The 25,125-nt window shown below is 40.2% G+C and overlaps 4 protein-coding genes across 4 annotated transcripts in view; 3 read left to right on the forward strand and 1 right to left on the reverse strand.

Annotated features, from left to right (window-relative positions):
* The window catches only part of fam171a1 (family with sequence similarity 171 member A1), a gene marked incomplete in the record, with an annotated part of 19,748 nt that extends 13,777 nt beyond the window's left edge, over positions 1–5,971 (forward strand). Inside the window, 4 exon segments of the mRNA XM_035672093.1 lie at positions 251–367; positions 521–635; positions 1,278–1,395; positions 1,739–5,971. Of these exon segments, the coding sequence (XP_035527986.1) occupies positions 251–367; positions 521–635; positions 1,278–1,395; positions 1,739–3,307 (1,919 nt within the window).
* Positions 5,972–7,100: 1,129 nt separating this feature from the next.
* On the forward strand, positions 7,101–14,952 carry nmt2 (N-myristoyltransferase 2). Its single transcript, XM_035672367.1, has 12 exons — positions 7,101–7,300; positions 7,814–7,931; positions 9,808–9,949; positions 10,603–10,721; positions 11,099–11,190; positions 11,294–11,410; positions 11,518–11,688; positions 11,815–11,923; positions 12,027–12,197; positions 12,280–12,447; positions 12,690–12,827; positions 13,760–14,952. The coding sequence occupies exons 1-12, from the start codon at positions 7,188–7,190 to the stop codon at positions 13,778–13,780; spliced, it is 1,479 nt and encodes a 492-aa protein (XP_035528260.1). The 5' UTR covers positions 7,101–7,187; the 3' UTR covers positions 13,781–14,952.
* Positions 14,953–17,105: 2,153 nt separating this feature from the next.
* Positions 17,106–18,951, reverse strand: rpp38 (ribonuclease P/MRP 38 subunit). The gene is made up of 2 exons (XM_035672368.1): positions 18,849–18,951; positions 17,106–18,325 (listed from the first exon to the last, which is right to left on the reverse strand). Exon 2 carries the CDS (start codon positions 18,316–18,318, stop codon positions 17,488–17,490), a length of 831 nt encoding a protein of 276 aa, XP_035528261.1. The 5' UTR covers positions 18,319–18,325; positions 18,849–18,951; the 3' UTR covers positions 17,106–17,487.
* A 633-nt stretch (positions 18,952–19,584) lies between these two features.
* On the forward strand, positions 19,585–22,142 carry acbd7 (acyl-CoA binding domain containing 7). The gene is made up of 4 exons (XM_035672126.1): positions 19,585–19,739; positions 20,950–21,067; positions 21,161–21,223; positions 21,738–22,142. The coding sequence occupies exons 1-4, from the start codon at positions 19,728–19,730 to the stop codon at positions 21,809–21,811; spliced, it is 267 nt and encodes an 88-aa protein (XP_035528019.1). The 5' UTR covers positions 19,585–19,727; the 3' UTR covers positions 21,812–22,142.
* Positions 22,143–25,125: the final 2,983 nt, after the last annotated feature.

Raw genomic sequence — 25,125 nt, forward strand, 5'->3', positions numbered from 1 at the left:
CTTCTGTCACATTAACAAATTATTAGGCCCTAAACATAAATAATTTACACATGACAATCTAATCTAATCTAAATGTAGCTAAGTGGAGTGCTGCTTAGTCTCTACTGAGTTAATGAGAGTTTGGCCTTGTCAGTTGTCACTTTGTTGTTAATGCACTCAGTGAAGGTGGCTCTAATACAGAATAATTGTTGGGAAATTTGATTTCAAGCTCTGTGATTGTGTGTGTGTGTGTGTGTGTGTGTGTGTGCAGGTGCCTGGATAAAGAGCAGCTGGGGTCATGTGCAGAGGGAGGGGAACCAGCTCAGTCTGACCTACATTGCTCCTCAGCTTGGATATTGGGTGGCCGCCATGTCTCCACTACACTCAGGTGAGACTCTACTTACATTATAGATAAAGTCATAATTGTAACAAGTACTAAAAGAAAAATGTGAGTGAAACCTGTTTCAGCTCATCTTTTACATCTTTTTTTTTTTACAGAATTTGCAGTTTCTCTCTTCCTCACTTCTTGTCTTTCCAACAGGTCCAGTGTTTGCGAAGGACATCAGCACGTACCACACCGTGTTTCTGCTGGCTATACTGGGAGGAATGGCCCTCATCCTGCTCTGCCTGCTCTGCCTCCTGTTGTACTACTGCAGGTGTGTCAAACACTTTCCACAATGTGTCCATTAAAACGGTCAGAAGGAAACAGAGGAAATATTTTAACCGTCAAGAATATACAATCATATGAATTATATGTCATACATGTGAATGTACAGTAGCTGACTATTTTAGGGTTTATATTTTGTCTTCTTGTCCAGTATACTTCAGCAACAGCATGGGTTATAACATTAGTACCAGTATCTAAGTTTGTTTTGAATCCCTTCAGTGTCCAATGTCGTGTCTGAAAACAATCTGTCCTATTGTCAGCTGAATAAACACGTTTATCTAATTTGGATATTGGTGTCAAATGAACACAATGAGCAGCTTTAAAGGGTTCACTGTCTTCTTTTACATCATCCTCTGTATTCATTCATTCTTCAGTAGTGAGGTCAGTATCAAAGAAATCAAAATTCACATGAAATAAGCAGTCTTTGTTTACAGCACAATATGTGTAGTGAAATTTAGATAAATTTAAATACATTTAAATAAATGTAAACAAGGAGACTCCTACTGCACAAGTATTAGTGCTCTTCTGCTGTTCCTGTTTTTATCACAATAATTGTGATGGGAAAAAAGCATTTAAAGTCAAATTATTCCTCTGATTTCATCATAATCTTATGTGTCTCTGTGTTGTGCAGGCGTCGTTGTTTGAAGCCTCGAGTGTCTCACCGCAAGCTCACACTCTCCTCTGGTCTGGACAGCAGTAAGAGGGACCAAGCCACCTCCATGTCCCACCTGAACCTCATCCGCAACGAGGTTTGTCTGATTTACAGAGAATCTCTACAATGTCTACAATGCACTGTCTGAGGGAATATCAAACAGAGGAAGCACTTAATTAAAACCTGGCCATTTGGTTCAAGCTCCCAGTGTCAGGGACAAATCTGCCTCAGACCCCTCAGGTCCTTAAGTATGAAATTAAACCCCTTCAACTTCCACAGAGTTGCTGTACTGTAGCTGAAACCTTCATCTAACATCTCTGTGCTGGGCAGAAAAATGAATTATTTGATAAATATTATGTTTTGCTTGGTTTGTGTTTTTGTTATATCCTGATAATATTCAGTTTCTTACACTTACAATATTTTGTTGTCTTTTGGTGCAGCTGGAACTTGTTTCCACAGCGACTGAGCCCGACATGACCACGCCAATGCTGAAGCCTTTCTCATACGAGCGCAATCAAGACAATCAACGTCAACACAACATAATCCATCACAGCAAACACAGCCGCTCGTCTCTCGGCAACAACAGCCACCACGGCTCATCTCTTGGCAATCTTACGCCTCGCAGCAGAGACTACCGGCAGTCTGTGGAGACGTTCCAGTTAAAGGCGGCCCTTTCAGCCGGAACAGACAGGGGCTACCGTCAATCATACACCTCCGTCTGCTCATCCAGCAACCTGATTTCAGATGCACTGTCGTCAGCCAATCACGGTCAGGCGTCGGCTAACCAGCTGAGCAGCGTTGGTATTGTTGACTGCGTCTCACCTTCCTCTCCTCCTCACTCCCCCAGCCGAGGGGAGGGGTGTGAGTGCAGAGCTACGGACTACCTTCTGTCCCGCTCTGTGGACCACCTGGAGCGTCCCAGTCTCCCGTCGCTTACTCGACCCGGTCAGCTGCTCTGCTGCGGCTCTGTGGACCTCCTGAGTGGAGGAGAAGGCTACCCGAGGGTGCGTCCCACTCTGGTGATCCCAGCACACTACATGCGCCTCCCTGGGGAGCACCCTCTGTCTGGTCAGGCCCTCCTGCTGCAGACTGACCAGCAGAGTGACCTGGAGACCATCCAGGCCGAGCTCAATGCCTCACATTCCCAACAGCCACTGGGGCAAACCCCCACCGACTGCACCCCGGGTCCCACCAAGCAGGGTGACGGAGAGCATCGAGGCCTGTCGGAGTCTTTGTCTATCCCAGCAGCGCTTGGGGAAACGGGTCTAGTGGAAATAAACAGTGAGGACACCTTGTTGGCTGAAAAGACTTTAATGGAGCTACGAGGAGGGAAGCCTCTTCCTCACCCACGAGCCTGGTTTGTCTCACTTGATGGACGCTCCAACGCTCATATTCGCCACTCCTACATTGACCTCCAGCGGGCGGGGTGCCACGGCAACTCGCCAAGTGGAGGAGGTCAACCAGGTAATAGCAGCGGTGGGAGGCGCGGCAACGGCAACGATGCCAGTCTGGACTCTGGCGTGGACCTGAACGAGCCGAGAGCCGCCCGCAGGGGGAGAGACGGAGAGCGGGAGGAGAGGGAGATTGAGAAAGACAGGTCGAAGGGCACAGCACCTGCCATGGCCTACACTCAGCTGGTGTATGTGGATGATCTGGATGGAGGAGGCAGCGAGGAGGAGACGTCCAAGAGCAGCCCACAGGACAGTAAAACAGGATCCATCCTGTCAGACAAAGCGGAGGGGCAGAGCGGGGATCAGGGGCAGGAGGCTGTGGAGGGGAAAAGAGTGGGAGGGGTACAAATACAAGAGGAACCACCCTCACTTTCCTCGTCATCCCCTGCTTCTCCTCCTCCCCTGCCAACACCAGAAGAAGAGACTTTCAGGACTGATCATGCGCTGCTGTCAGTCTCCCCTGTCGACGATGCAGCACACGAGGATGGAGAGGAGGAGAAGAAGAGTCCCTGGCAGAGGAGAGAGGAGCGACCTCTGCTGGCCTTCAACCTTAAATGATCAGACCACTTAAAGGACAGGCTCACATTTTCTCATCATAGAATATGTCCATATGTACATTAAAAGCGTTGTAATTGTTCCTCTTGAACATACTGGCTTTTCTTAAAGCGATTTCAATACAAGTGACGGGTCCTCGTTCTGTGCAAAAATGAACTCTGAAGTTCAGCTGAAGGGAGAGATGTGAAGCAAAGATACTGTGGGAGGTAAATTGCCACAATTTGAGTCAAAATCATACTAACAGGCACATATTACATATATTTTTAGATTCACTGTCACCTACACTTCCTGATATCATTATCTCCAATGAATAAACGTTTCTGGTGATGTCCTGTATAAGGTTAACGCAGGTTAGATACTGTGTATTTTCCTGTACTGATATAGCACGGTGCTTCATTTGAGTTGCATAAATGAGGAACTATAAACCAAATCTACACACATTACATGTATGAGAGCACAAAGAGGGAGTTTTATACTAAAAAGAGTATAACTTGAGACACATATTAACTTCAGCTGAACTTTATTAAAACATTTCTACACAGAACGAGGCTTCTGGATTTTCCCCTCCGTCTCTTACACTGAAATCACTTGAGGAGGGAACTCTTTGCTGCTGGTAAAGACAGGAAGAATAATTTTGGTGGCCAAAACCGTTTCATTGTACACACGGACATGTCAGTTTTGTTTTGAGATAGACTTGGAAAATGTGAGCTTATCCTTTAACGACGACTCCCCCTCTGCGCAGACCTTAACGTGAAGTATAAGACCATTTAAAATGAAGCCCTTGTTTTTCTTAACATAGCACTGAGAAAATATTTCAGCACTGGGATCCCGTCTAGTCCCGAACATGAAGGGATGATTCAGATCCTTCATGAACTTCCAGGTCCCCTTTATGAAATGACCACTGTTGTCCTCCACTTTGTCATCCTCTCCACAGCCCACGTAAACAGACCACTCATCGGGCGCGACGTACACATGGCCTGAGGGAGACAAATGGACTTTGGAGGCAAGAAATTAGAATATTTTATGCACAACAAATATATGCCTTTTTTTTTTTATAAATAGCCTTGTAAGCATAAAGGAACTGTAGTAGAAACAGATGTTGGGTGGTTCTCACAAATGAAAGACTACAGGAGCCTTTTTTCTCGAGCCATATTGGCCCTCGGTCCACTAACTAAAGACCCGGCGACATTAAGACCCTAATTTAGCAATTCTGACAGATTTTTCAGATTGTGGAGCATCTGTGCAAAATACGTTCAGTGATTCTACTCTTTTCACAGTGCGTTAGGGGTGATTCTGGTGCAGAAATGCGCTAATACGACTTTTAATTTCCTCACAAACATGTAAATCCTGTACTTTGAATGGTTTTTAGAGTATGTTGCCAGAATTTAATCTGGCCCGTCGGAAGGCTGTATGGGTGTTTTTACATGATCTACGCAGGGGAGGAAGTTTTTGGACTGAAGAAGTTAAACCACTATCCGCACTGCAACATAATCAGATAATGTGACACACCACTATGCTGGTGGTTAAGAATATAATACCACTACGAAACTGTAGTTCCACCCAAAAATAATTGTGAGGTGTGATATATATATGAAGGGTTTTGTAATTGTTGAACCACTGACTGGCATATTTTTTGCTCTGAAGGCTATGCATCACTTTTATACGGCTGCTTGAGATGCCTTTTTTTGTAATTTTAATCACTCCGATTTTAATTGCCAACATGAAGTATTTTACCCAAAAATAGGCTATTTTATTTCTTCAAATATGTTAAGGGCTTTTCTTTTTCACCCGCCTTATTGTTAGAGCTACAAAAACAAATTCATACTGCAGACGTTTTACCTGAAGCCAAACTATCTTTGCATGCTGTGTTTCACCTTTATTTTAATTTTATTTTTTTTACCACTTCCTCATGTTCCAAGTGCCTTTGAACAACCTGACTCTACAACAGATTTGTGGAACAGATTACCTTATTTATTTCTCACCTTCTTTTGCCTTCAGCCTTTCTCCTCTACCTCAGCCCTCTCTTTCTCTCCCACCTGTGACAGAAAGCATGCAGTAAACTTTCCTCAGCACTAGCGTGTTACAAGCTACACTGCAGACATCTCAGAAAATGTATACCAGCTGCTGCAATCGTAAAAAAAATCCTCTACAGTAATCAGCAAGACACCAATCACTCTTAGCATTTAAGGATTTACAGACGTTTTCAGTGCAGCATGGGATAGATAAAGCTAAGTGCGATTGTATGTGAAGCTAAACTGCAGGTCATTTCAGTTCGTTTTCTTATTTTTGTGTTTTCAGAGGGTGAATGTTTGTCTCGAATGTGTTCGTGTGCACCTTGGGTGGTGGTAGTGTTTATCTGCTGCTGGCTGTGAGTTTGTGTTGTCACACTGTGTGTTCGTGCGAGAGCGCTGAGAAATAATCAACATACATTCATTCGAGGTTCATATAGTCATAGCAATCATATTACAGAGTGTGTATATTTCTTTCCTGTCCTCTACCTGGTCAAAATGATGTGTGAGTTGGTGTTGTGAATGGCCTCTTCTCTCTTAGTATCCCACAGCAACCTCCAGTTCTAGCGTGGAGTTGCAATACAGCACCCTGAGTGTGTAACTTGGTTGCTTGCATTATATTTGAAGCCTATTATTCTGAATAAACAGCCAAACTGGATTGATTTGTGTGTGTGTGTCTGTGTATTGAACAAATATTAAAGAACTATGCTCTCAGTATGTTCACATTCAACCCCCTTTTGTTAAGATTGTATTTCTTTAGGAACCAGGTTGTTATGATTGAATGCTGCAATATCAAACTTCTTTAAGAAAATACATTAATGTGCCACAGTCTTTATAAAGCATATTACAAATAGTGTTATTAAAAGGAAAAGTACTATTTGAACACTCAAACTCTGTTTATTTTTTGTTTTTTGTTATAGTTAGATAGCACAAAAGTTGTATGTAAATTAGATTCTTGAATTATTTTCTCCCTCTGTCATGGTTTTGTCATTATTATAATGTGTATGTTATACTTCATACAAGGTAACCACGGTCTTACAAATTGGCCTTAAAAATAACATATTTTAGAAAATGTAAAATAAATATACAACATATAGAATATCTTTTAACAAGGTTGGATTACTAACTGTCCTGGGGCAATGGAGGACCCCAAAATCCCAGATTCACTATGTGTCAGTTGTTTGTAATTTAATTAATTTAAATTAATGCACGATTAAAGTAGTTTAAATACCTGTATTCAGTGGTGTAGTGCAGAGTATACACACTTATTTTATAGTCCACATTTGGGTATACCCACTTCTATATCCCCTCTTATGTGTGTGACACAGTTGTCCAATTTTTATGAGTGGGTGGAGTAAAGAATAAATAAAAATGTTTTGTGTAGTTGTCTCACCTCATATTCTGTAGGCCAGTATTGATTGTAAATATTATGACACATAACTAATGATCCTGAACACAAGCAGCAAAAGTTAAGTGACAATGGCCCATTTTAGGTGAGCTAAATAGGCAAGAGTAGGGAGTTTATCCTTTGGTGGACGGGCCATTAAAATACAAAATTGGGGGCCATAAATTAAAGAGTGTACCCACCTTCACACCACTACCAATATAGTTTAAACTGTGTAATAATATTACCACACACTGACACATGGAGAACCTGGATACAGTCAGTGGAGAGAGCTGTCTGTCTCAAAAGAAAGCAGTTTAATTCGAGGCTGTATTTCATGTTAAAAGGAGAGTTCAGCTCTGTTCTCCCTCCATCGGCCTCTAGGCGGTGCGGTTTCCTTCGGCAGTTTCTTTGTTTTTTCCATCTCTCGCCCGCTGCCCGTGATCTCTATCATACGGCGGCTGGCGATTTTTAAACAACATTTTTTTTAATGATGGCGGAGGACAGTGAATCCGCGGCCAGTCAGCAGAGCCTGGAGCTGGACGACCAGGACACCTGCGGCATCGACGGAGACAACGAAGAGGAGAATGAGCATATGCAAGGGTGAGGATGGCCTGGTCCAGTCCGGCTGGGAAACGCAGTAACAGGCAGCCTGTGTGTGTGTGTGTGTCAGTTAGCTCACCGTTAGCCGACACAAACAGAGCCAGGCTGTTTGCTACAAGGCCTGTCATTTCGTGCTAGTAACCACAGGAGAAGTGCTGATTTGAAACATTTTTATTTTTATTTTATGCCGTTTTATTTGGTGTTATTTTAACCGTGCCTTGCCTTCACGTAATTAACGTGTCACTCCCAGCTAGCGTCCCGACTGAATGACACGACGATGACAGCCAACCGTTCAGACAAACCGTTACTTAGCTAACGGTCGGTTAGCTCAGCTGTCAGTCGTTGCTATGGTAGCTAACATTAGCTCTCTGCTGCTGCACCAGTGCCATTTAACTCTGTGTGTGTGTGTGTGTGTGTGTGTGTGTGTGTGTGTGTGTCGAGAGAGAGTGTAAAATGTGAGACAAACAAAGTCAGCCCCTGTTCAATGGTGTGCGTTTGTGTTCATATGTGTAGGAGTCCAGGGGGGGATCTGGGGGCCAAGAGGAAGAAGAAGAAGCAGAAGAGGAAGAAAGAGAAGCCGAGCTCGGGGGGAGCCAAGTCCGACTCTGCCTCTGACTCTCAGGAGATCAAGGTGCGATGGGGATCCACTGAAATGTGCACAGACCCCCCCTTCATGACAGGGGCTAAAATCTCAATCTGTAAACCGACTAACCTACTGATGTTGGATCTTTAGCACAGTAGCAACAACACAAAAGATTCAGTGTAAATGGGCCAGTAAGGGTTATTCAACCTGGACCAGGGTAACCACATCCAACATTTAAATCTCTAACAGAAGGTGAAATAATTTTAATTGCATTAGAGAGCATCATACAAAATGCTGCCGTCCTTCTGAAAACATCCACATCTGAGTTAAAATGTACAGCCGCATGGTGCTTCGGTCAGACACAGAGCGAAACTGCCAATGGATGTGAAAGAGGCAATGTGGGATGAAGATGAGAGGGCACTTAAACTCTCTGGCTCACTTATTGCTTCTGTGCCATTGGTTAAGACTGCTGATCCCTGGCCTAGTCTTTCCTCATGGCCTATAATAACCCTTAAGTTATGCTTAATTATGATGCTAGTGGCTTCTAGTCAATGAAACCTTGAAACTCTGCGCACGTTGTCATGGACATGACTCTCCCAGTTATGTTTTTGCCCATGTACACATCAGAATCACTTTTATTGGCAAGGTATGCCAACATACACTTACAAAGTATCTGACTCACGTTGCTCACAATTTACAATAATATCCCAGCTTTAGAAACCAGTATTCTGATTTTGAGATGCTACCTAGAGACTCTGATACACCTTATATTCCTTATCCAGGTATTTGATCACTGTTTGTTATGTGGGCAGGTGCTTCCTCAGCTTTACAGAGTTATGTTAGTAGCTAGAAGATGCATTTAAATTGTTGCAAATACAAAAAACCAAAGTCCTCTACTATCAGAAACTGGAAATGTCTAGGATTATGTATGTGTCGTATCCCGAGAATGACCGAAACCAGGATGAGACTCACGGGGATACTAGTGTGTAGTGCTGCGCAGTATCAACAACATTTTGAATCACTGCATTTTTTAAGATTCTGGGGGTTTCACTGTATATCGCAGTATAATTTATTTCCCATGACTGGGTCTTCATACAGGTTTGTAATGGCTTATTCTGTCAGTGGTACATAGAACATAAAAAGATATTTTAATCATCAACTATGGGGTTTCTTGGCCATTTTACAATATATAAAGAATTTAAACAGTTTTCAGTCTCCAAACTGGTAAAAATAAAACATATATACTAACAACTTTAACTTTAACATTGCTGCTGCTTGCTACAGTTTGGCCACAATTTGTGTTACAAATTATGTGCCATGGTGTTTTGTCCTGTTAAAGAGAGTTAGTTGTGGGTTTTTAACTGTTGTGTTATGAAGTTATAACCGTACACTCTACACAGGATGCCCCGCCCGCGTTATTCATTCCAGACAATATGATATATTTTGCTGCCATATCGCTGCATCTCATGTCACACATGCAGAAAGAGGTTAATTCATAAGGTTGTAACGAAAGACTGAACTCACGGTTTGATACAGTTCACAATACTGGGTTGACGATACAAATTTCTCACAGTTTCTTTAACAAAATGAGGAATTAAAGACAAATTTTTACTGTAAAAGATTCCTTTTTTTTTCTCAGACAAAAATCTTTTGTTATATTTTCTTCATCAAATAATAGGATCATCTTTTATTTCTGAAGAACTGCAGAACAGTGTATTTCCTGCTCTTTGTAAAAGTGAAACAGAAGTCTTTGTGCCTCGAGACCACGATTTATATTACGATTTTCATCCCACCGATTTGAATCTTACACATATTTAACCTTCTTGCGATACATCTTTACACTTCTATTCATTCACGCTGTCTCCGTACTAAAGGCCCACTGTCATTGTTCTTATGTCTGTGCACATCCCTTCTCTTCGTGTAGAATCCTGGCCTGCCCATTCAGAAGCTGCAGGACATCCAAAGAGCCATGGAGCTTCTGTCCTGCCAGGGTCCAGCGAAGAGCATCGATGAGGCAACCAAGCACAAGTACCAATTCTGGGACACCCAGCCTGTGCCGAAGCTAAGTAAGTACCTACTTAACTGAGAGCAAGCAAGGGCATTGTTTATTTAATTCCTATCTAATTTATTTGAATTGTGCTCCATTTCATGTTTACGTAAAGCTCTTATTGAGGAAATGCTTGTTATAGTACCTCATAAGCACTTAATGATCGAGTTAGAATTAATCGTTAGCTTAGCCAGTTGATGATGATGATGATGATGGAAATTGCTTAAACAGTGATACTTAAGCCGTCAGCAGAAGCTCGATCATCCTCCTCAGATCAGCGCCGTTTCTGTGCACCAGTGCCACCTACTGGGTTTGTTTCGTCACAGCCTGTGCTGCTCGAAGCCAAGTGTCCCAAAAAACGTGTCAGCTGTGAAGTTCAGTGGGGGTCCAGGCATACTCACTTGGCATGCTTTGTGGCATTAGATTAAGCCGTTTCCATGACAACTATTGGCCAAAGATCAGGTCGGCGCAGGAGGGCTCGTGCCATGTGCTTGCCTGGTCGACATGGGACCGACAGAAGCAGAGAAGTATAGCTGTCAGCAGTTTGGTGTTTGCTCAGGATCAGTGTCACCTGAAGAAAGTGCAAAAACAGGAGACGTATAGGTCCATTGGATATGCAGTGATTGTTTTTATCTCTGTCTGTCTTTGACAAGAGCTGTGCTATTTTTGCAGATGAGGTGGTGACGAGTCATGGGCCGATAGAAGCAGACAAAGAAAACATTAGACAGGAGCCATATTCCTTACCTCAAGGCTTTATGTGGGACACTCTGGATCTCAGCAATGCTGATGTAGTAAGTACGGTGTTAGTCTTAGACACTATACATTCATTAGGGCTGCAGCTTACAGTTATTTTTGTAATCAATCTGCTTCTGATTATTTTCTTGATTTACTTACAAGTTCTTTAATCCATAAAACATCAGGAAACAGTAACTAAAATGCCCTTCAAAGTATTGTAGTGGTGAAATCATCAAATGTCTTGTTTTGTCCAAAAGAATATAATAAAAATTTGATCTCATTTAATGTAAAACCAAGTAGGGAATTTTCACATTTAAGATCCTAGACTGAATTTTAAAGTCTAATCGTTAAATGCTTAAAAATACTTTTCGACGAATTCAATCACATCAGCTCTATAATACACAAAATAAATTGTTTGCTGTGTCTTTTTCAGCTGAAGGAGTTGTACACGTTGTTAAATGAGAATTATGTGGAGGATGACGACAACATGTTCAGATTTGATTATTCACCAAACTTTCTCAAATGGTAAGCTTTCAGTTCTGATGTTGTTCTTGTTTATTACTTTGCTGATTGTTTAATTAATGTATATACAGTATTCAACTGCCTGCTCTTCCTCCTCCACTCTCAGGGCTCTGCGTCCACCTGGCTGGTTACCACAGTGGCATTGTGGCGTGAGAGTGTCTTCAAATAAGAAGCTTGTGGGCTTCATCAGTGCCATCCCCGCAGATATACGCATCTACGACACGTAAGCACTCATAACGGCTCCTATGCGTTTGGCACAGAGCAGTAAGAGTCAGTAGAAACCCTTTTACTGTAATGCACAAGTCATCTTCTTTCCCTCTGCTGCTCCAGACTGAAGAGGATGGTTGAAATCAACTTCCTGTGCGTCCATAAGAAGCTGCGTTCAAAGCGCGTCGCTCCAGTGCTAATCAGAGAGATCACACGGAGGGTGAACATAGAAGGAATATTTCAGGCAGTATACACAGCAGGAGTGGTACTGCCTAAACCTGTGTCCACATGCAGGTATGCCGTGCAGTATTTAAACGTACTGAAAGACGTAGAACATTGTGTCAGAAAGTAATTTAAAACCAACACCGCTTAACTCTTTCTCTCTGTTTCTTTTTTCCCTCTTTCCTCCGTCTCCGTCAGGTATTGGCATCGTTCTCTGAATCCCAGAAAGCTCGTGGAAGTTAAATTCTCCCACCTGAGCAGAAACATGACTCTGCAAAGAACCATGAAACTCTACAGACTACCAGATGTAAACACTTCCACCTGTCAGTCCTGGATCTCTCTTTATCATTCTTATCAATGGCGGGGAATTATATAGACTTTTTTTCTCTTGCGTTCTACACCCGATATAGAGCACCAAGACCCCAGGTCTGCGGCCGATGGAGAGGCGTGACATACGCCAGGTCACCGAGCTGCTACAGAAATACCTGAGACGTTTCCAACTTGCACCTTCTATGGGAGAAGAGGAGGTGGCTCACTGGTTCTTTCCACAGGACAACATAATTGACACATATGTAGTAGAGGTATCTGGAATCAGTTTTCCTCCTCAAAATACCGACTGCCTGTCTGTTGGTTCTTCTGACAGTCGTGTTTCTCTCTCCTCAGGGTGCTGGTGGTGTACTGACAGATTTTGCTAGTTTCTACACTCTGCCCTCAACCGTGATGCACCACCCTCTCCATAGGAGCCTGAAGGCTGCTTACTCTTTTTACAACGTTCATACACAAACCCCACTACTGGACTTAATGAATGATGCACTGATCCTGGCCAAACTGGTAAAGTTACCCTCTGTGTAGAGTTAAATGCTGCTATCAAATAATTAAACTGTTGTTAACTTTAAGTTCAGGAAAAAGGGAAGAAGGCTTCCAGATAAATAACGTATTCTTAAATGTTTTTTTTTTAACCTCAAACTAACCGTTTTATTGATTCTCTTGCTGCTGTGTAATTCATCATGATTCATAACGACTCAGAATTCATCACATTTAGTTTCTAATTTCTTATTCTGTGTGTTTAACAGAAAGGTTTTGATGTGTTCAATGCCTTGGATCTAATGGAGAATAAGGTGTTCCTGGAGAAGCTCAAGTTTGGCATAGGAGATGGAAATCTGCAGTATTACCTCTACAACTGGAAATGTCCCCCTATGGACCCCGATAAGGTCAGCAGCAGGATTTGTTGACGGCGTTTGTCAAAGTCTGGTGTTAAGACCCAATAATGAGAGAGGGAGTAGGTCCTAGATTTATTTTGCAGACATTATCGGTTGTGTAAGTTGTCTGCTCTGTTATGTCATTGCTTCTGTAAGTTGCACAAGTGGACTAAAAAGCTGAGATTAGAAGGGGATTTGTAGACGGCCACAAAGGCTCAATTCAATCAGAATCATGCTTTGCAACACTGAAAAAGTAAAGTACTTGAGGGGTAACGATCTCAGCAAAAGTGCATTATTGTATTTTGTGTAAAGTCACTACACTTTAAAGTGTTTTTACAACTACAAGCTGGTTTCAAGTAGCTGTCCAGTCAAAAGCTATTAACTGTGTAAACAGGAAGTTACTTAAGCATCACAAGCTCTAATATAACATTCAAAATAATTATCAAAAATAATATTTTAAGGAGGTCAAATGTCATATTAAACTCAACATTTAGTAAATGTAGGTTTTCTTTATACAAACATACATCTAGAAATCTATGTTGAGAGTGAGTGAGCAATATCAGATTGAGCTAAGCTATCTGACAGTATTTGGTCATTTACTCACAATGTTTTGTTATTTTATGTATCTTGTGTTTTTTGTAATTTGTAATTTAAAGTTTTCCCAGTTTACAACATTGTTAAACAGCATTGTGATCAAGTGTCAGGTCAGATTTGTCAGCAGTATAATCTTTTTTTAGTCTAGAGCAGTCATATATTAGCAAGCAATAATGTTTTGTCATTTACTTACAATAGTTCAGTTACTGTTAGCAGATTGCTGACAGAACGCAGCAGTTAATGGCAGATGGCGTGTAAATATTTAATAACTAATCTATTCAAAGCTTTTAATGTTTGTGTTCTTTTTGTCAAAACTGCTCTAACACCAGGTTACTCTCTCTGTTTTTCAGGTTGGCCTCGTCCTTCAGTAGCAGGTCTCTTCACGGCTGCTGCACAAACACTGATCAAGAGGTCGTCAGTGACCTCTGGCTATTCCTTACCTGGACATACAGGTAGCCCAAGCTAGACAATGAGAACTACAACAGTAAAACCAACCTGGAGACTGGGAGGCGGTTCACCCGTCATCAAGAACATTCTCAGTTCACCTGGAGGTGAAAACTCTTAAAATCATCAACATCCTGAATGTGAAGTCATGCTATGCCTGAGATACTCATACAGTACAATGCTCCTGACATGCACACTCACATCTAAAACAGTCTGACATACAAGAGGATGCCTTGACATTGTGAATTTTGTTTAGTTCTTCTTCCTCAGCAGACACGTCGTTACAAGAGACTGGCATGTCATTTAATTTCCGCTGACATTGAACTATGTAAATGATAATCAACAAGTAAACATGACCACAAAAACAAAAAAAACTGCACACTGGCAGGGTCTTAAAGGCAGCGGAAGAGTTATTATTCCCGTCCCGTCTCCTATCATTGTGGTCAGAAGTTGTTTCTGCTGGCTGTTTTGAGCCTCGGTAGAGTTAGAAATGCTAAGGACGTGTTTCTGTGATAGCTGACGTATAAAGGAAGAAACTTGTTAAAATAACACACAGAAACACAAACACTGTCAAATAACACACACACACACACACACACAAAAAGGATATCTTCATGGAAGGACTCATCCAACTGGTGCATTGATATACATTTTTTTTTTTTTTTTTGTTAAAAATATAGTTACCTGTACATTTAAAGCCAGATAATATTTATTCCTGTACTGTGAGTTTAGGGTTCGGGAGGGCTGATCCAAAGTATTTCCTCATACGTAGTTGTAGATGTCACTGAGTTTGTTCAGACAACGTGGGTTTAAGTGGTTTTTGATGAAGAATGTATTGCATCAATGAAGCACAATTTTTGAGTTCCTAAACAAGCAAAAGGGTCCTTTATTTTTATTTTTTTAAAGGGTCAGATTTCAAAACCGATGGGTTGCGGTACCACCTTGATTTCTACAAAGGATGTGAGCTGTTTTCACTTATAAAGCTGTTTCTAGAGTCGGTATCTTTAACAGAACATCTAAACATGCTGTTTGGTTATATTTACAGTAACAAACACACCTTAGGGTCGTCTGTATTGTGTGTTTATTAATTAAATTAGAGGCAAAAGCTGATAAAACGAAGGATGGCACGCTCAGTGCACATGCAGGGCAGCAGCTGGAAAACAACAAAATACCAATTAAACTTTAGCCACTGTGGATTTAATTGAAATTGTTTGTTTTCGATCTTTTTAAAGCATAAAAAAGGCTTACATACTTTGACAAAGTGAAAGTTCTCAGTTTAAATCAGCCAAGGTTGTTTTTTTCTTTGTTAATTAAAGTCATTGCCACTTAGAGAAAATACCACTTACTAATTTCTGTCGCAGAAACAGTGAATGAGATGCTCATTAAGTAACACTGGACGTTTCTCTCATTAATACACAAGTAACCATCGATTCCCTCACTTGCAGTCGGAAGTTATTTGTGTTCCTAATCAAACGCTCAGCTGAATAAAACATAAAGAATTGAGCACAACATTCACAGTGTCTGCAGAATAATTTAGCATCAGCATGTATTCAGAGTGCAGTGGCTGAATAAGCAAACAGCCTGTATCAGCAACCGCATCTGTTTGAAATTTGAGCTTTTCCTGTTTCTTCAGGTCCATTTTTACTGACTTCTCTGGATTTTTTTTTCTTTTTTCTTAAATGGTACTGTATTTGTGTGTCTGAAAAATATACTGTGGGTCATTTTTTAGTGTGTTGTGCAGCTAAATGCGTGAAAATTCTTTGAACAGTTCTGATATTTATAATTGTACTTTGCAAGATGTCTTAAGACATAATTCCTGTCCTTTTTCTTTCCAGTATTTCCCTAAAAAATTCCAGTTAAATAGGCAACTCCAAAACAGATTCTTAAGGGTTTAAAGTCCCTGTGCTCAGCTGAGCAGGAAGAGGATCTTTGATATTGATGACGATGATGCTGCTGGTGTACTCAAAGGTTAAAAATGTTTGAAATTGTCTTTTTTTTTATTTTGCTCTGAGTTTGTTACTTTATGTTTGATGTTCCTGTTCACGTGGCTCTGCATAACTTAAAGAGGTAGAGACTGCTGCCATTTCTGTCCATTTCTCTGTATGTGATGTAATTTTCCTCTCATCCCTTTATATATTAGCAAGAAAAGAACAACCAACGGACGGTCAGTGCTTCAGGGTTCAAACATTTTTTGTTTTTTTTTGTTACTATTGAAAGGTTGAATGAGTTGCATTCACAAAGACAGACGTTACCGGCATTAATTTAGCACTGAAACTGGGTTATTGAGTCGACGGTGTGCCTCATGGATGTTGGTTGTGTCACAGATGTGTTGCCTGCAGCTGTTTGAATGAACTTTGAGCATGTCAGTTCTGCTGCCGTGTTGATTTTAGCGTTGTTACTTAGCCACACCCTTTAGTGAGAACTCAACCCTAAGTACCTGCCTTATTTAAAAGATGTTTTTTCTTTTTTTAATTAAGATTTGGGGTCGGGGGGGTATACTTTTGAAATGACATACAGCTTTCTCTAACTGAAGAACAATATTTTTATTCAAATCCATTGTAAGCTGTGAAAAAGCTGAAGAACTTGTACCAGCATCATTTAGACATGACCCCATGCAAATAACAATCTGTTTCAACACACACGTCAGCTATACCAGCATGGATATTTGATTGAATAAACTCACTTGAAAAAGGAACATGAGTAATGCAGTTCATTTTAATACAAGGGGCACATTTACAGTATATTACAGTTTTAACTGAGACAGACTGTTAAATTGACTCGTTATAAATCGGTTGGGATGTGAGAATATTAAATAATGTCATATTTTAAGTTGTGAGTGAGTTTAATTCAGAAACAGGAAAAAAAACAACATAGATCTAAATGTTCTTTGTTGTGCCTGTTTCGGGTCAATGAAATCAGTTTAAAGGATCACACCAGGGTCCCAACAAATTTTAACCAAGTTATTATAAATCATGTAAACTGCATGCAGCCACTGGTTTCCATTAATCTCACTGGAGTGCGAGAACAGACTTACTTTCTTTAGAAAAGCAGCACATTCCAACAAATAATGTCTCTTATCTTTGACTAAACTGAATTCATATTTTCTTTCTGTTGTAATTCATTATTGACTCTGAAAGTCAATCACCTACTAACACAGATAAAAAATAAAAGCTGACATGGTGTTAACTGTAGACCTGCAGCTAACAGTTATATTAATAATTGTCCGAGCCTTTAAATTGCTTTTTTTTTTTGTACAAACAACAGTCCAACCTCCCCCCAAAAAAGCTGCAAATCCTCACAAAGGAAAAGTGTTTCAGTTCTAGTTCACTGGAATGAATTACACACAATATTAAACAATTATAAATCAACGGCTGCCCAAAATGTCAGAAAAATGCAATTCACAACTAAAAACTGATATTCTCAGTTGATATGTGGGATAAAGCTTTGGGGGTTGGAGAGTTCCCAGAACAAATCTGAGGCGTCACACAAGTCGATTAATTGGATAAGGAAAAAAAGATGTTCCACAAACCTCATGCCCACACTAGTGCCTCATTTTAGGTGGTCAAAAGCCAAAAAACAAACATTGGAAACCACTGAGCTAGAACAAAAACATAGAAACTGTTGTTTTAATATCTCATTTGACTGGCTCTGCCTTTTTCTGTCTTTTCTTTGCAGAGTTGGCAACTATTTTTTTCACTTTGAGAGGCTGCAGAGTGCAGGAGGAGGCGGACTCTGTGACCTCCTCACGTTCACTCTCAAGCTTCCTTTTCTGGCCCTTCTTCTCGCCAGCCTCCTCTTCCATCTCAGCAGGGTCTTCAGGTGTTACCCTGGGCGCTGCACCTTGTAGCCATGCGACATCCAGTGAAGGCACCCTGGGTGTAATGGCGTCAACGGTGTCCGCGAACACCTCGTCACCTTTGTAGAGACACTGTCTGAATCCCAGAGCGAGGACACTTTTCAGCCCCAGTGGCTCCGACACGCTCTCGCTCAGCCGAGGCACCTGGCAGGCCGGCACGCCTCTGGTGGCGCTCAGGGCTATCAGGTGACTCGTCATGTGTGTGGGCTTGACGGACTTGCACACAAGCAACAGTCTGAGCTCGTTCCTCTCCAGAGCTTTGGTGACCTCGTTGATGCCAATGGCCAGTTGTCTTCTGGCTGCCACATCTGTCCAGCCGTTTCTGGGAGAGTCCTGGCTCACCTGTGGGTCCTGGCTCACCTGTGGGGCGGGTTCTGATGGGGCAGCAGGTTTCTGGTCTTTCTTTTTCCTCCACGGGCGAAACACTTTCACCTCTTTCTTCTCAAGACCCGTGGAAACCAGCTTGTCCTTCAGGGTTTTCAGGATGAAATGCATGTCTTCTTGGGAGAGTGGGTTCCATTTAGGGCTGAAGGGTGAGGTGAAGGAGGTCTTTGCTGGAACATGCCTCTTGAGTTCCTTTTTAGTTCCTGGCTTCCCTGCAGTGGCCATACCTCCTCTGAAATGAAGACAAGAAAACAAGTAGTAAACAAGCAATACATCTACAGTACAACTACAGTGAAGCCCAATCAATAGAACAGAGGTTTGTCCACCAGAAACCAAGTTTAAAACACAGAATAATCTGTATTTGTGTAACTTCTGTATGACTGAATACCTTTTCACAAAGATAAATAACACATTAAAATAATAAATGTAAGATAGGACTAATGCAAAATGGATTTAGTTGCTGTATTTGACGACAAAGAAGCCAAAGTGTATGAATATTTTGTGTTTAGAGGATTTTTGTTAACAAATACTTATCAATATGATCAATATTAGTCCTCAGAAATCCATTATCAGTCTGGCCATAATAACAAGGTTTTGGATGTGATTATTAATTATCAATATGTGTCACTGAGGTATTCACTGTCAATCTCACTGAAATTAACTCGTAATAAAAACTCTGCACATGTTCCTATAACCGCATCAACATTATGACAACAACATACTGGACAAACAACAGTGACATTTAGTTACTTTACCTGATTTTTATTTGCAGCAAAAAGCTTAAAAAAAACTTCAGTCCGACAGCACGGGTGGACCACAGAGCGCCGCCATGTTGTTTGAATTATAATAACTTTATTTAAAAACATCGACAGCGCCGCCCAGCGTCCAAAGAGCAGAACTACAGTCAGAGTTCAATAACACCACAGTGAGTTCATGGGGAGGGTGTGGGACAAATTATACCTATATTAATTAACATATATTAAAACATGTTTAAAACCAGTTGTTAAACCCAATTAATATAATATATAATGTCTTCAGTGGTAGAAGAAGCCGAACAGAACTTTTTTATTAGTAAATTATTACATTTTAAGTCGCTGTATTCATAATTGTAATGCTAGAGCACATAAAAGTAAAGTAGGCAAGATAATAAATGTATATATTAGTTGGATATTACTATTGAGTGGGTAGCTTTTTACTGTTGTGGTTGGTTTTAATAATTAATTATATTAGTATATACATAGTTAATATAATTTTGTTATTGTAAATACTGTTGGGTACTTTATAACAAATATTAAATATATTATTTATACTAAATTAATAATCTGCTAATAAATGATCAATATAGTGCAGTAATAAGCACAATATTTCCATCTATTCCTAAAATTTAAAGTACAGTACCAGTATTTTACATTACTCTACATTATAGTAGTGTGTGTGTGTGTGTGTGTGTGTGTGTGTGTGTGTGTGAGGGTTGCAGGCAGCCAATCAGCTCCTCAGCAGCTCTTTGCTCCCTCCTCTGCGGCTCTTTCCTTGGCTGACAGTATTGCATCGATCAGCTGTGCTGCAATTACAGCTGCGAAGAGCCGCCAAGGAGAAACTATATCCATCCGGACTGCGGGGCTGCATCTGCGAACATGTCTCCTCAGGTAAAATACTCCCTTTGTTTTAACTGTATTCAGCAGGAGGAGGTGTCTGCATCCTCGCTGTATAACGGTGGCAGCGGCGGGGTGTTCACACCATCCACTGTATGTGGTTGTCATCCATCTTTGACAGTGTGGGATGAACACAATACATGTAAGAAATGCGAGTTCAGACATATTGATCATCTGACTCTGTGCTCCCTTACGATGCTGCAACTTAACGTACTGCAGGCACATTGCAGACAAACAAGTAAATATGATTAACTATGAATAATAAACAAGATCTGACTCTTAATTTAATTCATAAGATGAGTAGTTGTGATAAATAGTTCAGATGTAGAGGTTAATCTTTGTAGTATTTCATGAAACATTTGAGTTTTAGGCTAAAGTTTAGGGGGTTTTCAGGTTTTTATCCATCCTAAAAGGGTTTCTTGTGGTCTATAATTATCTGTTCTGTCCCAGATCTTTTGTAAAGTAGATTATTCAAGTAGGCACAAAAGCAGTAGAGTCTTGAATAAAAGCCCATTGTTTGTCTCCAACTTGTGCAACAATAGGTTTCCCGGACTCTGCACCATGACCAGAATACTACGCTCAGATTTCTTATTCAGTGTTGTGTGTGTGTAACTGATTAATATGCACATTCTCATATTCTGTGATTCGAGGGCGGTGGCATGGAGTGGCAGCTGCCTGGCCTGGTGTCAAATGCTGCCATATTTAAAACATTAGCTTAGATACAACTTAAAAATAATGAGTTATAAACAGAAATGAATTTAAAGATCTGTTACAGCCATATTTATAAGGGATTAGACTTCAGACTGAGGCTTATGTTTGTTAAAAAAAGACTTTAAAATAAAACATCTTATTGATTTCTAATGCCCCCTTTAGTTATTTTTATTCAATGCTTTTCTAATGTTCCTCAATAATAATGTTTTTTAGCTAAAATATCTTCAATTGGGGGCTTTTCCAAGCAAATATTGATGTGATTGTCTACGATGAAATCAGCAGATTTATCTGCCACACCTTAAAGTCTCCATGCCTCCCTCTTGAATATGTCCCTGGATCCGATGGGATTCTTCTACACTCCCACTGCACCAAATAGCTTTGACTGACTCGTCTGTCCGACTTGGCAAAGAGCAGAAGAATCTATAGCTAGTGTATGTTTCAAATAATTTATCAGAAATACGAGGAGTGACTTTACCTGTTTCATTTATTACAGGCAGAGTTTGAGAAGATAGCAGAGGATGTGAAGAAGGTGAAGACGAGGCCTACGGACGAGGAGCTGCTAGACCTGTATGGCCTTTATAAGCAGGCGATGGTTGGAGACATTAACACTGGTAGGACTCGCTGCAGAACAACAAAAGCACTTTCATGTAATATTCCCTAAATTCTGAACATGTCCTCCTCTCTGTGTGATTTCACAACTGTAGACAGACCAGGAATGGTGGACTTAAAAGGAAAAGCCAAATGGGATGCCTGGAACTCCAGGAAAGGTAATCAGTTACAAATGCTTGTAGGGCTTTGATACTTGTTATCAGCTCTGATTTATTGATGGATGTCAGCATTATTATCGGTTAGAGATTAACCGAGAGAAACAAGAGTCTGCAGCTAGTGGCTCTGTGAGCTAACATGCTCACGATGACAATGTTAACCTGCTGTTGTTGAGCAGGTACAATGTTTATACCATGTTCACTGTCGTAGTTTAGCATGTTGACATGTTAATTAGCATTAAACACAAAGTACAGCTGGGGATGATGAGGAATCCAGCTAATGATTGGTGAGAAATTTAACCACAAAGAACCACAAATGTCAATCTGCTGCTGAAAGGAAAGTCAGGATCGCTAAAGTCAGTAGGAATCATCCTCAGGGAACCGTGAATGTCTGTAGAGAGTTGAATAGTTGTAGAGATATTTCAGTCTGGACCAAAGTGCTAGACTGAGCAACAGCAACATATACTGTTACTTTGTGTTTTTAATCCTAACACTTTGTATTTACGCACTCTTTTAGGAATGTCCAAGGACGATGCCATGTCAGCCTACATTACACTTGGAAAGGAAATCATCAGCAAATATGGCATGTAAGGGTTGCAATGAACTGAAGAGGCTGAATTAATGCAATAAAACGACAACAGTCGTGACTCAGTTACTAAAACAATGCTGCTGTCTATATAACGAGTAGCCTTCTGCTTCCAGAGGCCATAATTATGCAGGATAATAATGAACATTTCACCTTTTACAGTTAAAATATCACATTTGCTAATTGCCATTTTATCTAGTTCATGTCATTCATTCATAATCCACATATACACAGCAATAAATGTGATATGTAGCTTGAATTTTAATGAAAACCGGACAAACTAAATGTTGTCAAATGTGAACACATTTTGCAAATAAAACCTCTTTCTGAACAGTTTTTTTGTTTTTGTTATTTGACATAAACGTGGTGGAGTAAACAATAGAAACAACTGTCAGTATAATGCAACACAAACTGCAGCCTCTGAAATCACCATTACAACCTTCATCAAAGTAGGATTTATTGCAGGACTGTAGATTTATTTCATAGATAAAAGTATTGTGTGTAGTTTGTGGTTCATTGTCTCTATTGTTGTCTTGGTTGTTACAGCAACCTCTAAATTAATCCACTTCTCACCTCTCTGCAGCACACAAACCTACTTATACAGTCTATGGTACAAACTCACTATCAATGCCTCTTTATGTAGCTGATAAAATGTAGGTCAAGTGTAACGCGCATGCGCAGTACGATCCTCCGAGCTGGCACTGGAACACAGCACATGGGACTGTGGAGTAAGGTGGGGTGAGTTGTTGAATGGACAGGAGGGACAATGTGGTAATTGAGTAATTGGTAAGTGGCCTGAGACAGGATCACTGTGCACTGAATGTTGTGCACAGATCTGGAGAAGATATAGATTAAAGATTAAACTGAGGGAAGGATTCACACCCACTCAGACGGGGTTATGAAATGGACAATCAGGGGCAAGAGGGTGGCAGGAGGGTGCAATGCAACACCTTTTAGATGTCAACCGCCATCAAACTAAACAGAAGAAGGTTCCTGCTCACGTAGGGGTATAATAACAATAATACCCCTACACCCTTAATAATAAGGGTGGATATATTGGCAAAACAATCAATAAAACAACAGCAAATTGACAACCTAAGTAAAGCAGAAGTTAAAACAATCATAAAGGATCATATATGCAAAACCAGCAGGCATACTAGGACTTATATGACACTGGAAGAAATACAGTACAGTAAATTACAATATATAGTGTAGGCATTGGTGGATTACAGAGCAGGAGCCCAAATGAAGAGATAGTAATCACCGGTCTGGATTAAATCATACAGTACATTATAACAGGCAAGCACCCTAGTGGACTATGTACTCATTCTAATAAACCCGACACTGTCAAACATGTATTAACAGACTGCAGACTGACTAATATCAGCATTTGATGAGGGACATAATATTACATTAGAAAATCAACTCGGAAAGAAATCATTGAGAGTACCTAATCGTTTAAGTAATTATTTAGTATATAATAATAACAACATAACAGAAATAATAGAGATTATTTAGTATTTAGTATTAGTTTATTTTTTCCTACCAATCTCCAGTCCAGCAGGTGGCGGTAGTTCACCTACAAGCTGGTTTGTCCGACATTAAAACCCGAAGAAGCGTCAGACTGCACGACACACCCCCTGAGATAACTTCCTGGATGAAAGTATTTGTACTTTTATTCTCACAGAAACAACAAACTAACAAAACTAAGTCATTTTGGTGACTAAACCTAACCATGTAGCTAGTTGTGGTGCGCGTCCCGCAGACAGACCCAGTCGGGAAACAGCACTCTGGTCGATAGAGAGATATTTCTGCTGTGTGTGCATAAAGTTAACGTCAACATATCCTGGAGACGGTGAGCCAACAGAGGCACTGTTCACTGTTTGAATCAAGTTTAAACTATAAACTATTGTCAGGACTATCTAATATAACGTTAGTTTACAGGCAACAGATACAGATAGCAACACAGCCTATGTAATAGCAGTAACTCAGAGGAAGTAGACTGGGTTAAGTATTACTATTGTTTTATTGATCAGTGACTGTGTGCACTGCAGATATCAGCTACAATGGTTGAGATTAGAGCTGCCATTAGGCATTAAGGCGTTATTGTCATTATATAATACAGAACTGCACATTAAAGTACAGTTGTAACACCCTCCCACAATACACCTAAACCCATAGAGGATGATAAACAGGTATTTAAATTATTAAAGAATAAAACAGAACAAAAGGTTGCACTGAATGAAGAAGAAAATTATTATATACACATAACTGAATGTCTGTAAAAGTTACCCCCACTGTAAAATGGTTTTAATGTTTCAACAATTATTCTCTCCCACGGGGGATCAATAAAGGGACACCTTATCTTATCAATTAATCAGCTAGACAATTGACAGAAAATTGATCTACAGCTATTTTGATAAGAAATCGTAATTCTGTGCTGGTTCAGCTTCTCAAATAAAAATGTACTGCTTTTCTTGGTATATATGACAATACATTGTAAAATTATTAATTCCTCACAATTTTCTGACATTTTATTGACCAAACATGTGATATGTAACATATGTAAAGTATGTGGGTTTAAAACATATTAAATGTATTAGGTCCATATTGAAATCTGTAAGAAAGTAGCCACAATAAGACTAAATACACAAGCAAATCTCTTAATACATTGAACAGTTTATTCAGTAATTATTATAGATTTTATTCAAAGGGATATTAGTTTCACTGTTGCTAATAAACTAGACTGGCTGATTATTGGACATTGTATTTAGGACAACACTATTACAGATGTTTGTTTTCTAATTAATCTAATAAAAATACAACTCTGAAAGAGGAATGCTTCAAGATCAACTCCAGATACTGCAAGCTTCATGTGATACAAGTGATACAAGGCAATGTCAGCCTCAGCTTCATGGCAGTGTGACATTTATGTGTATTTCAGGAAGAAGAAATGGCTAATCATGTGTCAGAGTCGTTGCCAGAGCGGACCTTCCAGTACCAAAGCAGCCTGCCGCTCCTGCCTGTCCCATCACTAGAGAATAGCCTTTTAAAGTATCTGAATGCAGGTAAGATAGTAGCTTTGTACAAGCTGCTGAGTTAATCTGTTTCAGGTTTTATAAATGTTTGCCATACACCTTAATATAGTGTTCAAATACTGTAAAAAATAAATAAGGAAAGTTAACATGGCTTAAACTGCTCACTGTCTTCACTGTCACAATCTGTCTTTAAGTAAATATTTCTGCTTCTTTTAATAAAAGCCACAACCAATGGTGTGAGAAGTAATGTTCTGCCTTTACTTGATAGACTGACTAATTTT

The sequence above is a fragment of the Morone saxatilis genome, unplaced genomic scaffold, assembly GCF_004916995.1.
Source record: "Morone saxatilis isolate NCDOM2014 unplaced genomic scaffold, NCSU_SB_2.0 Contig24, whole genome shotgun sequence".
Lineage (NCBI taxonomy): Eukaryota > Metazoa > Chordata > Actinopteri > Moronidae > Morone > Morone saxatilis.

Excerpts from the sequence above, each read along its gene's own strand:
- rpp38 (XM_035672368.1), bottom strand. The coding sequence starts at position 18,318 with ATGGCCACTGCAGGGAAGCCAGGAACTAAAAAGGAACTCAAGAGGCAT.
- acbd7 (XM_035672126.1), top strand. Across the intron at positions 21,068-21,160 it reads GGTTGGAGACATTAACACTG|ACAGACCAGGAATGGTGGAC; the intron begins GTAGGACTCGCT and ends TCACAACTGTAG. Across the intron at positions 21,224-21,737 it reads TGCCTGGAACTCCAGGAAAG|GAATGTCCAAGGACGATGCC; the intron begins GTAATCAGTTAC and ends GCACTCTTTTAG.
- nmt2 (XM_035672367.1), top strand. The coding sequence starts at position 7,188 with ATGATGGCGGAGGACAGTGAATCCGCGGCCAGTCAGCAGAGCCTGGAG. Across the intron at positions 9,950-10,602 it reads CCAGCCTGTGCCGAAGCTAA|ATGAGGTGGTGACGAGTCAT; the intron begins GTAAGTACCTAC and ends CTATTTTTGCAG. Across the intron at positions 11,411-11,517 it reads GATATACGCATCTACGACAC|ACTGAAGAGGATGGTTGAAA; the intron begins GTAAGCACTCAT and ends CTGCTGCTCCAG.